Source organism: Mauremys mutica, chromosome 6 (genome assembly GCF_020497125.1).
Source record: "Mauremys mutica isolate MM-2020 ecotype Southern chromosome 6, ASM2049712v1, whole genome shotgun sequence".
Lineage (NCBI taxonomy): Eukaryota > Metazoa > Chordata > Testudines > Geoemydidae > Mauremys > Mauremys mutica.
In genome coordinates this window covers 120658238-120674874 of record NC_059077.1, presented here as the reverse complement: position 1 = coordinate 120674874, position 16637 = coordinate 120658238, and the positions used below count along the sequence as shown (strand labels likewise).

The following is a 16637-nucleotide window of genomic DNA, read 5'->3' as shown; positions in this document are numbered from 1 at the left end:
TGCTAGTGCTGCTGCAGTTAGCTAGCTAGCATTTATCTAGAGCATCAACAACCTCAAGGGATATTGCTATAAGAACGGCCAGACCGGGTCAGACCAAAGGTCCATCTAGCCCAGTATCCTGTCTTCCAACAGTGGCCAATGTCAGGTGCTCCAGAGGGAATGAACAGAACAGGGAATCATCAAGTGATCCATCCTGTCGCCCATTCCCAGCTTCTGACAAACAGAGGTTCGGGACACCATCCCTGTCCATCCTGGCTAACAGCCATTGATGGACCTATCCTCAACCCTGTTATAGTCTTGGCCTTCACAACATCAAAAAACAAAAACTGCTACAGTTTGAGCTACAGAGCCACTAAACTATCCCAACTAAAACGTTTGGGCATGAGATCATCTGTGTTAAAATTGTGCTGCAACTCACTAAAGCAAAATTTGAATACCTTTTAGAACCTTATTATTGGCAATAGCCTAGGAAACCCCAAGCCATCTGCCTATCCCACTTCTGCACTGACATCTTGGCTGACCGCAGGGTTCCCTGTCAATCAGCGAGAAAGTGCTGTGCTGAATCAAGATATCACTTTGTCCTTCAACACATACGATGCACATCAAGCTGGACCACTCCAGCAGAGTGCACTAGCAGCGGAGAGGGGAAAAAGTTGAGAGGAACATATATGCATAGGAGATCAGAAGCCAGTCAACAAGAAAAGAAGAAGAGGCACAGGAGAAGAGTAACAATGGGTGGGGAGAATATCTTTGGGATTCACCCACCTGGTTCTAAGAGTGGATGCTCAATGCTCCAGAGAAAGGGAGGAAAGCTCCAAGCGCTCTAATATACCTGGAGAGAAAGTTCCTTCTTGACCCAAAACAAAGCAAACGTGAGCAAGAATCAACTACATTAAGCATCTAAGGTCTGTACTAGAAAAGTTTGATTGCTATAACGGTATCAGTAAAAATAATCACACCCCAGCTGACAGTTACAACAGTACAGACCTTACTATAGATGCAGTTATATTGGTATAGAAAGTGCCTTATACCACTATAGCTGATTCCACTTCCAGAAACTCTAAAACAGCAAACCTTTCTAGTGCTGTCAAACCCCAAATCACAAGTTATAACCCAAGACGCTGACAATACCAAACTGTCTTAAAAACCTCCACAACACCGGTTCTGCCAGTACCTGCTAACTTTAATTGTTTAAGAAGTTGTGTTTTTTCCTGTTGCTGCCTGGATAGCTAAATCCTTACGTACTTATTTTCCTCCCTCTTTATAGAAGAAATAAAGTACACCTAGCCACCTCTTCAGAGCATTGTAGTTAAAACATTCTGAACTGCCCATTAGTATCTCTTCTCCAGACAATTCTCCTTAATCTGTATATCCCTATGGAAGTAAAATGCCCCAAAACTGGATGCAGTGCCCTGAAGGTGCAGCTACACTATAGCCTTGTACAATGGTATAATGATTTCCCAGGTCTTGTTTATAATACTCCCTTTGATGCAGCCCAGGATCCTATTAGATTTCTTTGCTGCAACTGGACAATGTAGTCTCCTCTTTATGTTACAATTAAACTTGAATCCCCAAGTTCCTTATATTGTCAGGAAGACTGAATAAAGCCAGAAGAGAAGGAAAACAGCAGGAGAGGTAGAGTCATGAAGAGAAGGAAAATGCCCCTATAAATACTTCTCTTGTTAGTGCCAGACAGGAAGTGCTACATCAAAAAAAAACCCAAGACATAAGTGATAGGAAAGCCTCAAATTATCTCTCTCAATGTAGAGGAATAAGATAAAGTGAAGCAATGGGAAGTGTCTTGGTATCAAAATGTTTTAAGATTACATTTGCTCCACATTAATCTGGGATTCAAACTCTCCAGAAAATTCAGCTACTTTCTTAGTTTTCACTTCTTCTTACCCCTCCACACAGAAGAAAAAAAAAAAAAAGGCCAGCTTCCACACCTCTAGCTATATATGGCATATTGCATAATTCACACCACACACACCCCTTTTCTTTTGCAAGTCATCAAACCACAGAGAGGTTTTTTTGCAAGGGGAAAAAAAGGGTATATTTTTTGTTTATGACAAACAGAATGCCTAATTTTTTTGTTCTGGTCATTTCTTACTTCACAAATTCAGGTCTTGTCTACCCTGTTTTACTTGGAAAACTCTATGGATGACTGGATAACTAGTAGATTTATCGTATCACGGATATTGCTCGAGTGAGGATTAACTGATTAAATTGCTTCCTCTCTAAGTTTTCTTTTTCTGTTTGCACAGATTTAACTCGAACAACTGACTGAAATTTGGAACACAGCAGTTAGGCTCAACATCCCTGCCACTTTGGTTAAGGGGTAAAAGTGCCCTGCATTTGCCTCCGAGTCCTCCAAGGGAGTCCCCCAGCAAAACCAGGAAGATGAGACTTGACATTCCTGACACATCTAAGATTTAACGAAAAACCCACTCCCACCCTCACCCCACCCAGACATCCTTGGGAGAAGGGAACCTTTCAGGATCCCTTTATACATCATAAAACAGAAATGGAAAGGAAAGGAGAGGGGAGATAGCACCTGTTCCCTCCCCCACCCAACCTTCAGCACACCTCTAAATACAAACTGTGTTTAAAAGACAAATGTGTCTTTCTTGGCGTCTCTTCAAAATAATTAATTTTGATACCAACTGAAACCCCACTTTAAAACAGAATCACGCTTGGCAGTTTTCTGAAGAAGTCAGAGCTTTCACCACTACTTTCAATTGCTGGAGTATTTCAGCTACATAGTACTAGCTCACCTCCACTTACATGTGGCTGATGGAGGATCCCTGATGCTGAAAGTAATAGGCCCTATTCTTCCGCTATTTTAGCATTTACCTAAATTTCTTCTCTAATCCCTTGAGTTCACTATGCCAATCACTGGTTAGCAATATAAGCATCTGCAACTGCTGCTCTCTTATGTAGATTAATTTGTTCTGAATCACCTCATTCAATAGGAGCAGCCAAAACACAGGACAACCCATTTGGTCACTTTTGCTTGATGTACAAACCCCTCACTATTATTGTTCTGGATCACAAAACACAAGTGGCAGTGGTAGTAATCATTGACAGCATCTCAAAAACAGGAGTACTGGTCGTACTTTTGTCAAATCATAACCAGCCAGCGTATGATAAAGTTACAAAAACTCAATAATAGTACACAAGATCTCCAATTAAAGTAATAGAATTCAGGGGACTGGCAATTTTTTCTCCTCTGAAACATTCTAAGTTTAGAAAAAACAAACAGATTGCCTTTCACCACACTTCTTTAGACTGCAATCAGTCATTTGGAACAGTTATGTGACCCTGCTGGAATATCGCAACCATTCCATTTGGAGCCAGGAAGTACTTTTGCAAAATTGCAGCACAAGTAGTATTGTCTAATACCTGCTTTTGTAAGCAGTCTGTGTTCTATGCTTTGTGCTTTCTCACATTCCTGCCCAAAACACTCCACTGTAATTGAATTTCTAGCCATAGCCATCAGTTCAAAACAAAATATCAGGAATTCAGATAGGAGGTCACAGACAAGAGCTTGACTTACTTATCTGAATGCTCCCCAAGATACCATACCCTTGTTACAGGTACTTCTGAAATACCAGGAATAGTGTCTAGGAGGATTCAAAATCAGTTTATGTAGATCAGTGACTACCCCGAGAGAGAGAGAAAAAAGTAAATGGACTATCATGTGCAAAAAATAAATAAATCACCATCAGCAGAATTTCAGTTGAAATGGGTGATATGATTTTCAAATATAGGAATATCTATTCTGAATAGCTAAACTCTATTTTACAAGAATTAAAAAAAAATGTGAGAAGAGACTCCGCATACTTGCACACAACTCAGTTTAGCAAATCCCTCTCTTGCTCTCAAAGGTTGAACCCATCTATAGAAAGCGAATAGTCAAGATTATTGTACCTTTTTATGATTTAAAGCCTAACCACTTCTTTTTTTAAACCTCCTCCTGACCGAACCAACCAATTACAAAAATACCCAGACAAATCATTAAGCAATTCCTGTGGATTTATTTATTTAGTTGGCAATTGGTCAGTAACCTTAAACTACAGTTATCACAGGAAAAAGGAGTCTTAGCATTCCCTACTGGAGACTCTATGCCACACCCTTAAGAATAAGGGAATGACAATCTGACTTTTATATGTCTATTTTAGGGACTGATGTGTATTTATTTGTTGTTTGGCCTATGGTATGCCAAAATGGTATATATAATCTATGTTACTAAATGAAGATCACTATCCTCTCATGCTACAAGAGAACTACTCACTATTACCTGCTTCAGTCCTATTCCAACCACCCTGTTACAGAAGTGTCATAGCCTCAGGAAGAACTGGAGGTAGAATCATTATCTCCCAGACACTTTCTAGGAGTGAGACTACCTCAATCCCAGCCTGCCACAGAAAACAAGTTATTTAAGGAAAGGGCACACAAAGGTATTAAAACAATTTCAGATCGTCATTTATGCAAATACAACTAAAAATACGATAGGAAAAACCACCACAAGTATCATCAGATTAGATTTCCAAAGTTCTTTATTTCTGCAACTGGAAAAACAGAGGAGTGGGGGAGGGGAATCTATCTACTAAAATTCAACAAAAAGGAGTTTCCAGTTTACAAACTGTTCTACTCCACTGACATTATCTATACTTACTGAAGCAGACTTTATTCACACAGGATTTATTTTTGCAAATGATGGGATATCATGAGCTCAGATTTGCTACTCAACGGACAAAAAGAACATACTCCTTTGCTGGCAGCAGATTCCTAAATATGGTTGATATTCAAAACATAGTATTACCAGGTTCAGAGACCCTATCCTGTGCCTGGAAAAGGAAGAGAGTTAATAGCAACTCAGGTTTATGCAGGTGCTGCATAGAAGCAGCTGCTCCAGGAACAAAGGGATTGCCTGAGAGAAGGCTGTTCTTTGAACCCAGGACCGAGTAAAAAAAACTCGGAGCCAAGAAACATCTCTGTGTTACATTTTTATGTTTGTTATCTGTTTTTCTGAGACCAAGAGATAAAATTCTCCCTAGGAAAGGGGATCTATCTGGCTGACCCTGCACTTTTGTGCTTTATTGCTTCATCAGCTTAAACACCAATATGGTCACAATACTTTGAATTAGGACCACAGGAGTATTATGATGGAAACCCAGAACAGTTTGTTTTATTACAAATTAATAAAGAATATTAAAAAATACACCAGAACATGAAGTGTCTTAAAAACAACCTGTAAAAACACTTTTCTTCCATTAGAAATGAACAAACTAATGGACACCTCCTGAATATATATCCAAGTACAGTAATACAATTTAGAAGCTTATATTTGTACTACATAGTGAGTAGTGAAAGCGTGCAAGACATAACAGACAAGAACAGGCTGGAAATTTCAACAAACATTTAGAAGTTTCAATAAAAGAGGAAAGAATTTTCCCCATTTTTGTTACTAGCTGTAATAGACATCAATGAAGAACATCCAATATATATTTTTTCCTGTTTATTTGTAAATTGATACTTCAGCTTATAGCACACTGTTCAGCAAACTTCTTCACAAATATAAACGTTACTGTCACACAGTCTTGATAGTTTTGACACACTATTCTCTTAACTGGTTAAGAGCTTTTTCTCTCCCTAAAAAAAATAAAGCATTAAGAATTTTGGAAAGTCCTGAAATGCCCTAATCCATAGGCATAATTTAAAGAGAATTATAGTATCTGCCATACTTGTTTTCCTATCAATTTTGTAAACACTTCTTTAAATATAAAATCAAAACCTTGCTTGAAATATAAATATACATGTATTAAAAATACACACACGCAGTTTCTGCACCATGAAGAATCCATATGCTCCCATGGCTTGTGAGCCAAAAAGTGCAGCATTTTACTACAAAACCTGCCTCCAAATTCCATGCACAAGCCATTTCTTCCTGCTTGGCTTTCTGCCATACCAATTAATAAGAGAAAAAAAAGTGGTCCCACGCAAGAGATCCACCAGAATATCTGCAAACTCCAAAAAGGCGACATAGTCTGATTATGTAAGGAAGAAGCTAAAAGTACAACACATGCTACCGCAGGGGAAAAGAAAGTATAGCTCTAATCTTGCAAACATTTGCACAGATTCTTAGCCAAATCAATGGGACCACTCCCATGCATAAAGTAACATTAATAAATGTCTTTATAGGATCAGGGCCTAAGCTACTACAGAAAACAGAGTAAATGTATGCTCTGAACAGCTGTAACTTGCTATTGGCAAAATACAGACACACCTCAGTTGACATTCAGATACACAGGGCAAGCTGTAAGGGAGGTGAGGGAGCAGTACTTCACCAAGAACTGCCAGAGCACTGGAATAGTTTGCTGCACCTTGCTCCCTGTCGTGGTCACTTACTACAAATTTTGCCACACATAGTAATGAAGTGCTCCATATCTTTCCCAGCACAGAATCTGCAATTCTGTCTTTTCAATGAGTGTTACTGGACACAACCCCTACTGGTTATATAGCCATTCTCCCTCCACACCTGGGTGGCATGGTACATAACATACACAATCTTAGGGGATTCCTTTAAAACAGGAGTTCTCAAACTGGGGGTCAGGACCCCTCAGGGGGTCACGAGGTTATTACAAGGGGGCTTGCGAGCTGTCAGCCTCCACCTCAAACACCACTTTGCCTCCAGCATTTATAATGGCGTTACATATATTTAGAATGTTTTAAATTTATATGGCGGGGGGTTCGCACTCAGAGGCTTGCCATGTGAAAGGGGTCACCAGTACAAGAGTTTGAGAACTACTGCTTTAAAAAAAAAAAATGTAAAAAGAATCCTACACAGGGGAGTACATAGACCATGGGATAAAATTGAAATTTAATAAAAAGTCATGAAATTCAGAGTTAAATTCTGTCCCGTGTACATTTGCATTAAGACAGTGTACTTTAAGGCCATGGCTACACTTGCAAATTTGCAGCGCTGCAGCAGGGTGTGAAAACACACCCTCTCCAGCGCTGCAAATTGTGGCGCTGCAAAGCGCCAGTGTGGTCAAAGCCCCAGCGCTGGGAGCATGGCTCCCAGCACTGTACGTTATTCCCCACAGGGAGGTGGAGTACGGACAGCGCTGGGAGAGCTCTCTCCCAGCGCTGGCGCTTTGACTACACTTAGCGCTTCAAAGCGCTGCCGCGGCAGCGCTTTGAAGTGCAAGTATAGCCATAGCCTAAGACATGATCATATGATATATCTCGTAATACAAAATACTATGTATGTGCATGTGTATGTACTATTATAGTGCAATTTCTTTGAACGGTTGCAAGGTATTTATTATTTGCCAACACACAAGTAACATTGTTCTGTTCAATATTGTGCAATCATGCAAGGGAAGACCCTATTGCAGGGGCAGTCTATTTTTTGTCAAGATCCAAATTTCTTAGTCAAGGTACAGTCAAGGTCCAAACTCCAGAGGAAGTAATAAAAATCCCAACAATAATAGTAAGCAAATAAAAAGATTTAAAATAAAAAGTCCACCTATTCATTCCCCCTGCCCTACTGTAATGCATAGCTACAAGGAGGAGGAATGAAGATTAAGCGTAAACCTTAAAATAAGCATACCTGACTTTTGTGCAATTAGAATCAAGCAACATTGCATTAAAAGCTCCTTTTAGTTTGTTTTTCCCTTGGAAGTCTCCCATGAATTTTTATTTTTTATTATTATGCAGCTACTGACCAAGCCCAATGGCTTAATTTATGAGAGCTGAAAGATTACAACCCTCAGTAGAATAACGGCAAGTTGATTATTAAGCAAGAATCAAATCAAACATTATTAAGCAAGATGTGAAACATAAAAGCCTCCATTATTGGTCCATCTATGAAAGAAAGATTTCCCAACAAGACTGTTGCAGGTGCTCAATAACCTGGTGAACATGGGTTATCTTCGCCTGGATGCAGAAGGAGAAGTTAGCAAGATGTTTTGAAGCGTTATGCCACAAGTATGCTGATGACACCACATCCCTTTTCATTGGGCCAAAACTGAAGCCATGAGTGAACCTTGGATGAGAGCGAGCAGGCTCAAGATCCACCCAAATAAGAAGCTGGCATATTGGTAGCAGCTCAATTCCTTCAATGGGGGAGGTGGGGACAGAGTATATTTTAAGAAAGTGAACAACTAGAGCATGTGTGTGTGTGTCAGAAGTTCAGAAAACAAAACATTCAGCATGCTCAAAACACTTCTTAAAATACCCATAACTTCGCTATTTCAAAACCACTTCCCTCTCCTTCCTCCAAACAGAACAGAGAGCATGCATTTTTTCATTCTACATCACATGTCAAATAAGTGCTAAAAGTAAGCTATATTGTTAAGTTATCAGAGCACAAAAAGACCAACCAATACTTCTCACCAGTTGAAAAAAAAATGTTTTTCCAGGTTCAGATAGCTCAAACAACCAAATGGATATGTATTATGCTTTGTGCACACAAGACAGAAAGAGTACTTCAGAAAACGCATGAGAGATTTCAACCAAAAGACATCTATAGAGCAAATAAAAAGCAACTGAAAAATATGCACCGAATGGACATTCCATCTCACCTCTAACTGCATCAACACCATATCACAATAGTAAGCCACAAGCATGAAGGGAGGAAAGTATAATTTAGTTACAAATTAATCAGTTGTACAAGTTAAAGACCACAAACTTTTTAAGACTAGCTCTTTAATACCTTGCATTCTCACCTGTTCCATCTAGTCCCCTCCTCCTTCTGTACTATACCTTTCAGGTTGGGCACATTCATATTTAACTCTCTCCACCTAAACTTCTGATTCATATTAGAAACCAAACAAGCAACCACCTGTAAATCTCATGCTTCAGATATTTTACGAAAGAAGCTGAGGTTGGAATGGTATTAGTAGAACAAGATTTAAAACACCATCTTTCATATCAAATCATGAATTAAAAAGATTTTGTATGCATGAGGGCCTCATTTTGCCAAGATAATCTTGTGGGTGAGAAGTGGCAAGGCTAAAAATATAAAAAGGTAAGCAAAATCTTTCTAAAAATTGAACCTGCCTCCCCCCGCCCACCGGATTTATATAATGTTCAGATATGCTTATTAGTACTCTTGCTAAAGCGTTTCTTCCTGCTCCCTTTGGTGACAAGACTATTTTTCACCTTAAGTATGTGCAAGCAGAGCATCACCCAAAATATTTCTGCCTCTACGCCTGCCCCAAAGCACAACATACAGATAAACCAGAAGGAGTACAAAACCTTCTGCTTGTTTATTTTCTAAAAGTAACATTAAACTGGAAAGAATTAGCTAGAAGTTCAAGCAGCACCTGCACTCTTCAGACAAAATGATGTCTCAGCAACAACACACGAGCACCAGAATTTCAAACGTATTAAATTACATACAAGGAAAAAAGGAAGTTTCATAATATAAACTAAACTAAAGAATGTAACCATGACTATCCAATCATCAAGGAGGTACTGAATAATTATGGACAGCTGAATTTAGTCATTCAATAATCGAGGCGTTTTTCAGTGTTGCTATTAGACATTGGGTGGGCCTGAGCCTCTTACAGATACTTTTGTTTCACTGAGGCTGTGCTGTATTTCATTAAATGACTTGTAATTGATAATTTTGTATTTTTCAACTTAATTGGAAGTACTAGTTTTTAAATAAAAAAGGATAGAGTCTTTTAATAAATGCTAACTATAAGACACTAGGCCTGATTCTCCTTTCACTTACACAGCGGCAAAGCAGACAACTCCACTGAAGTCTATCTAGTTATACTAGTGTAAAACAAGTGTAAGAGTCACGCCCATTACCTTCACATGTAGCTTTGCAATAGTTCCCTCGCTGACAGAAGCACCTGACCCAGTCTTTTAGCAAGTGTAGCCAAGATCCGGGGATGGGGCTGTACACTAGAGGTAAGTACAGCAATCCAAATGTATTTGCGAATTCTACAGCTAACCAGTTTTCATGTTTTAGCTAAAATAGCTAGTAATATTCAGAAGAGGCTTTTTTGTACCATCCAAAATGGGCTATCAGCACACCACAGCCCTGTCCTGTACCTTGGCAAGTGTGGCATTGCACCCAAGGAGCCTGCCCCTCTACTGTTTTAGTGGCTGATTCTGCAAGGTCATTCAACTCCTACTTAAATCAATGGGAACTGAGGTCACTCAGGGCCTTGCTGAATTAGGCCTTCACTAGTTACGCAATCTAAACTGATGTTGCACAGCAAAAGATAAATTTTAAAATTAAATACTTTCTCTCTTCCCCTTCCCAATATTAAATAGGAGTATGTCCTATGGGATAGAAAAGACAGATTTTTCTTAATTATGAAAGATTTCCCCACTCTACCCCAGCAAGCATTACTTTCAGAGTATTCATCATATTCCAGTAACTGTAGCAATAGTGTGGTTTATGTCATTATGTTTGTCTGAAACCTGAAGGGTTCTCTACAGTTATTTGTCTTGCAGTTTTAAAAAGAATGTGCCCTAAAATAGAGCCATCATTTTATCAGACTAATGACATAGTGAGCAATAAATCTGAAAAACATACGTTTGTCAGCAGTTGCTGTTTGCTATAGGAAAGCAGCAGTAACTAGCCCAAGCAACTGCCATCACCTCCCCTCCATACTGTACCTTTTAATCAACTTACCATGTGCCGACAAAGCAACATAGCATATCTCTGGCCTAGTATACCATGTCTTCACAGAATCTTTTCCTGATTGAGTGAACATATTTATATTCACCATATATTAATAAATATTTAATTTGCTCAAGAAACTAGGAGCTAAGTGAAAAACTTATCAAGATGATCCATAGGAGAATCTTACTGGAAGATGCATATTATCTGAAAACGATCATCATAAAAAACAAGCATACAAATGAATGTGTATTTTTCCCAAAACAACCCCGAAATCTCTCTCCCTTTGGCTAAGGGCATTTACTTTCTTAAAAATATACTAAATGCTTAAACCCTTGAAATGGGTCATTCCATATACTGTGGTTAATTTATTTCTATTTAAAAGCTGTTTATAAGAACCAGAAATTAAAGTTTGTTTTGTTTTTTAAAACCTACTTTCCAAGGTTTTCACTAAATAATTCGGAGAACCAAAAGGTAAATTGTAATTTATTATTCAAGCTAGCTAATTTCTACCAAAAGACTAGGCTGCATTACATGCTCTGGGTTCACAATTCTGAGCAAGTTCTCACTAAGGATTGCCATCAAACTACAATCATTTCACCTAAAAATACACTAGCCTTGAATATAAAAAGGTGCAAGAACAGATTTTTATCCACCAAATCCAAGTATTGAATGTGCTTCATTTATTATTACTACGGAGATACCCTTGCATCTTGCTCTGCTTAAGAGGGTCATAAAGCTGTGAAGGGACCAGTGTAACCTAAGCAAGAAGGCCCATATCTCTGAGCATGCAAGATTTAAGCATGACACTTCCCATAAAACCACTGTAACTGCTATTCAATTCAAAAATAGAACCATACGTACTGCACACCGATAACTGCTACGGGCATAAAAAAATCACATGTGACAATCTGAAATTTATTGGGAGTTTTCAGCAGTAATTTAACTACTGTTTAGCATATACTGCATCAGGCAAAATCGCCATGAATTGCAAGAGCTTTCCACCTCACTTTCAATACAAATAGTGGCAGCACCCTTACAAATAAGTCCATTCCCTTCACACCCTGCAGTTTTGCATATGTTTGAAAACAGGCACTGATCCTTTGATCAGCAATTTCAATTCCTCCAGACTAAAACTCTTAGCAGCTGCTTACTTATCTGCCTAAATAAGTATCTTCCACCACCCCTCATAATAATATTCTATAGTAAGGCTTTGACTGATGTGAGTCTTTGACATCATTAATTTATAGTTTTTAGAACTATTCCATCTAAAATTGAAATATAACAAGGCTGAAAATTGCAAGCAGCGTTAACTGATTTTAGTGCAGCTACCAGGAGTCAGCCAAAAGGTAGCTTTCCTAAGTAGAAACATTTCAGAGAAAAGCCACCTTTAAAATGCTTAGTCTACACTCACTGAAAGTACGTTATTCTAATAAGTTATTGTTTTTAAGGTTCCTTCCTCCCCAAATATCACAACAAAAATAATTGTACAGATCAGAGCTTACAAAAAACTGAAGGTGAAAAGGACTGAAATTTTCCATTAAAACCACACCTCTCTTACCAACTGACAAGCATGTCTCCAACTGTTCTCATCTTTTTCACTTACAAGATATGCCTACAGTGACAGAGGTAACGCACTTTCCTCTAGTTCTGCCTGAAAGTGCCTCTTAAGATCAGGATCAATTTCCTGGATGAAAACAAGAGTCAGCAGTTCAGCTCTACATTTTCTATTCCACTACCCGTTTATTAATTTGACAATCTTGAATAAAGCCCTTTGCATCTGTTCACATGTATATTTAATGGGAAAACAAATGAGAAACAAAAAACCATACTTCACTAAACACTGGGGGGATGGGGACGTGACAGATTCTGACTTTGTCTGTAAAACGTACTAAGTTTCCTTAATACTGAAAGATAAATAAAGTTCATAATATTGTTATTTCAATGTTTTGAAAACAGAGACTCGATTAATAGTTTTCAATTAGTCTGCTCTTTACTTTCAATAGTGTGACTAACAGAAAATCTTTATCAACTGTAAAACAAAAAACAATTTTGGCACTGATTCTGCAAATGCTTCAGCACATGGTAGCAAAGTTAAGCAGGTGCATAACTGTTTGCAGAATTGGGGGCTTAAAGTGTATTTTTTGTAAGACTAATCTGTTTTCCACCAAAGTCTTGATCAGTAAACATAAACAGCCCAATTTAAAAAAAAAAAAAAAAGCTTCAATTAGGCAGCTCCCTAAATAGGAACTAATCTCTTTTGAAGAATCTGGCCTTAACACAGTTCTAAGTACTATTTTTATACACGGGCCCTACAAGCTTTCCTCACTGTAACAACTCTGCAACTGTAGTTTAAGTGAGTTTCTAAGCAAAAGTTAGAGCTTTTGTGAGTTTGTGAGTTTGGGCTAATAAATAAAGCCAGCCCCTCCCCTTCTCAGAGAAAGCTAAAGAAAATGCATTCAGTCTAATTCAGTGCTGGCACAGTGCTATGTAGTTACATGTTACAAGGACTACGATGAATTAAACACTTCAACTATAAGGACGGAGTTTCTTCTCTGTAATTGTGACACGTTTCAAATCACAGGAAATATACATGTACAATTTCAAGTTTTTCATGGCCGGCATTACTGTACAGGTTGTTGAAAGTATCAGGAAGTTAGGAGCAGCTTTAAGAAAGGAAAATTTTGGGTTTAAGTCAACAAATCTACTTAAAGTATAATCAATTAAAAAAAGAAATAGAAATAGTTTCAAGTAAAACAGCTGCTCCCAAGACTTGCCAATTTTTGCACTTTTACGAATATGTTTTTCCTATTAAATATCATCTCTCTGCTTGTATGGGCCTTTCATAGAGCAACAGGGAAAACTGACTATATACAAAGTAAAACACAAACAAGTATTTTTACGTAATCTTCAGAGTTACCTTTAGAAATAATAATAGGTAAAACAATCAAATAGAAGTATGATTTTAAGTTGATGTCTCTTTAGTACAAATTCCAGTAAGCATAAATAAATCCAGCTATTTATAAAATACTTATATAGCTCTCATTTTAAAGAGAAACTTCTACCAGTTCTGTAAATCATTCCCCCCCCTCCAAAATAAAACACCCAACCCCAAAATATCAGCATAAATAAAAATTGTATGTTCCAAGAGAGGACAAACAGCTTTTACCCCACCCACCAATCCCCCAAAATGTTTTCATTCTTTGCTGTTTTCCTGCACTACTTCACAGCTAGTAACTTCATAAACATACAGTAAAATTCCTATTGCCATACACAACTCTGAGAAGAGGACTCATCATAGGCCCCAATCCTGTAAACACTTACACACGTTTAACTTTAAACAGGGAGGGGTCCCACTGAAGTCAATGAGACCACTCATGTGCTTTAATGTTAAGTACACACATTTAAGTGTTTGCAGATTTGAGGCCTTAATATTTTAGCACCAAAATAAAATTGCAGTGAGCAGCCAAAAACTGTTCCTCATTGGGGTAATACTGTGTAGCCACTTTTAAGAGGAAACAGACATGACTCTTTAAATAATAATAGTTTTTAAAAAAAAGTGTCAGGTGTCAAATGCCCAATATAAAGTGGTAATTAAGAAGGCAGATGATGTTTCCAAAAGAATAAGGATATTTTCCAATAATCCCCACATTACCAAGATATACAAGAATTTAAGAACTCACTTATTTTTAATTGGCATATTTATTGGAAAGAAGGAAAGATAGCCTAAAGAGTTAGCCTCCGTTTTGGATTTACACATAGACATAGTAGTTCCTCTCCCATATATTTTCAAAACTAAGCATCACTGCTAACTGATTGTCATTTTCTTCCCAAATTAAATATTGAATAAAAATCAGAATGCTATTCCTATGAAAACGGATTTCTGATGCCAAGACAAAAAGCTGTTGGACAGCAAAAATTAAAGCAATCACAAATGCTCATTAAGATTAAATAGGAGTAGTTTATATGTATGGTTGCTAAAAACTATATGTTATTAATACTAAGAGTCAGTTTTATTACCTAGTTGTTTCTTTCCCACAGTAGTCCGTGCTAGCCACGAACAATCACACATCTCACATGGCTACCATATGCAGTGGATACCCTATGAGTATTATCAAAGTTCTGTTGTTCTGTTCAAGGATTCAAAGTCTATATTTAACAAAATATTGTATGAGGGCATAGCCACAGCTGAAGCCAATGTAAAGAGAAAGTAATGTGAAGTAAATTCAGACCTACTATAGCTATAGGCTAGGAAAAATGAAGATAATATATTATTATATTAATAACAGATGTGCTATTTCAACTTCAGCTACAGTCTCTCCACTACAATAGTATAATTTATAATTCTGCATCTGACACTAAGAAAAAAAAACCCTGAAACATCTCAAATGGTGGAATAATTTTAAATGCTTATATACTAACTTTTAGAATATAATCTACATGGCAGAGATTACCCCAATAGACTATATGCAGCAAGAGAATTAAACACCATCCTTTGTGATGCTGGAATGATTGAACTGTCTGCCCAAATATTGGGAGTAAATATGAACAGAAAGAAAGGAAATATCTCCTCCATGCAGTCTTGTAGATTCGATAGATCCACAATGATCTAGGCCAGTCTATTTCTCACTTTGATTATCATAAAAGTTTCAGTTGTACTGAAAGTTACCATGAGGCAAAACTTGAATAAAATCACAACCAGTTTATTTACTTTGTTGTATTTTTTCAAGTTACTTCCTTTAAAGTCATTTTCCTAGGGACCTGAGCTTCTCTTCTCCCTGTATGTGCTGCTCCCATGTCATCCCCGGGACTTATCACCGCACAGCTTCAGTCTGTGTGACAACACTGTGAGTGTCCATGAAAATGACTGTGAGCTCAGAGCTGAAGTCGTCATCAGATCAAGGTTTCCCCAGCAGAAATGAGACAGACAAAAACAGAACCCCCGCCCCAATTTATGATGAGTACGGGGTCGAAAAATGCCTCCACACACAGAAGTGTCTCCATTTCTCTGCACCAAACTTCCCACAAGTAAGCAGAAAGCATGTTTAATGTCTGATATTATATACACCCACCACCACGCTGTACAGACAGACACATGTCATCTTCCCTGTGGGGATTGATACAGGGAGATTGCTTGGAAAAGCTAAGGCTGAACAACTCTGCAGAACTGTTACAGATTGTGTCAACTTCGGGAAAACAAAGTAGGCTGTTACTCCTATGATCTCTTATGGCAGCCCCCGCACCACCCAACTCTTCAGTCCCCCTAACAATCCCCCCCCACCATCACCTCAAGTCCCAGCAGCCTGTCCCTCGAGCACTCCTAGTACCCCCAGAGCCAGGCCCCCCAGCACCGCATGTCCCAGGCAATGTCCCCTGCACCCCACCCAGCACCCACTCATCCATCCCCTCACATCCCCCACTGCCCCCCGCTTCCCCCACTCCTCCGGCATCCCAACCACCCCCCTCTCCCTACACCCCACCCCACCCCCCCACTCCCCGGCCCCGTTACCTGGCGCGGGGGCGACCCGGGGGTGCCCGTGGCCGGCGGGGCTGCCTCTGCCCTGGCTGCGGGCTCCCTGCTCCGGGAGGCTCGGCCCGTGGAGGGGCGGCGGCGGCGGCGGCTGGAAGTGCGCGGCGGCCCCGCTCATGGCGAGGGTGAGGAAGCCGGAGCGGGACCGGGAGCGGGTGCGGGGCGGCTCCAGCAGCAGGAAGGGGGCCGGCGGGGAGGCGGCGGCGGGGGCCGGCGGCGGGGAGGGGAAGGCGGGCGGCAGCGGCGGCGGCGAGGGGAGGAAGGCGGCGGCAGCGGGAGGAGCCGCCGCTCTGCCGCTCAGCCCGGCTGCCGGGGCCGCCTCGCCGGCCTGGCCGGGGGGATCCAGGCGCCCGGCGGCCCGCGGCTCCTCGGCGCCGGCCCCCTGCTTGGCGGGGTCCCGCTCCCGCAGCCGGGCCGGGGGGAAGGGGCGGGCGTCGGGCTGCGCCGCGCGGGGCT

The 16637-nt window shown here is 39.8% G+C and overlaps 1 protein-coding gene and 1 long non-coding RNA gene across 2 annotated transcripts in view; one reads left to right on the top strand and one right to left on the bottom strand.

Moving 5' to 3' along the window:
- The window catches only part of RNF38 (ring finger protein 38), a 205108-nt gene extending 188764 nt beyond the window's left edge, over positions 1-16344 (bottom strand). Inside the window, exon 1 of the mRNA XM_045020743.1 lies at positions 16161-16344. Within this exon, the coding sequence (XP_044876678.1) occupies positions 16161-16299 (139 nt within the window). The 5' untranslated portion in view covers positions 16300-16344. The remainder of the gene's footprint in view (positions 1-16160) is intronic.
- The window catches only part of LOC123372561, a 44205-nt gene continuing 43750 nt past the window's right edge, over positions 16183-16637 (top strand). The window contains exon 1 of the long non-coding RNA XR_006580343.1: positions 16183-16306. This is a non-coding gene — a long non-coding RNA (uncharacterized LOC123372561). The remainder of the gene's footprint in view (positions 16307-16637) is intronic.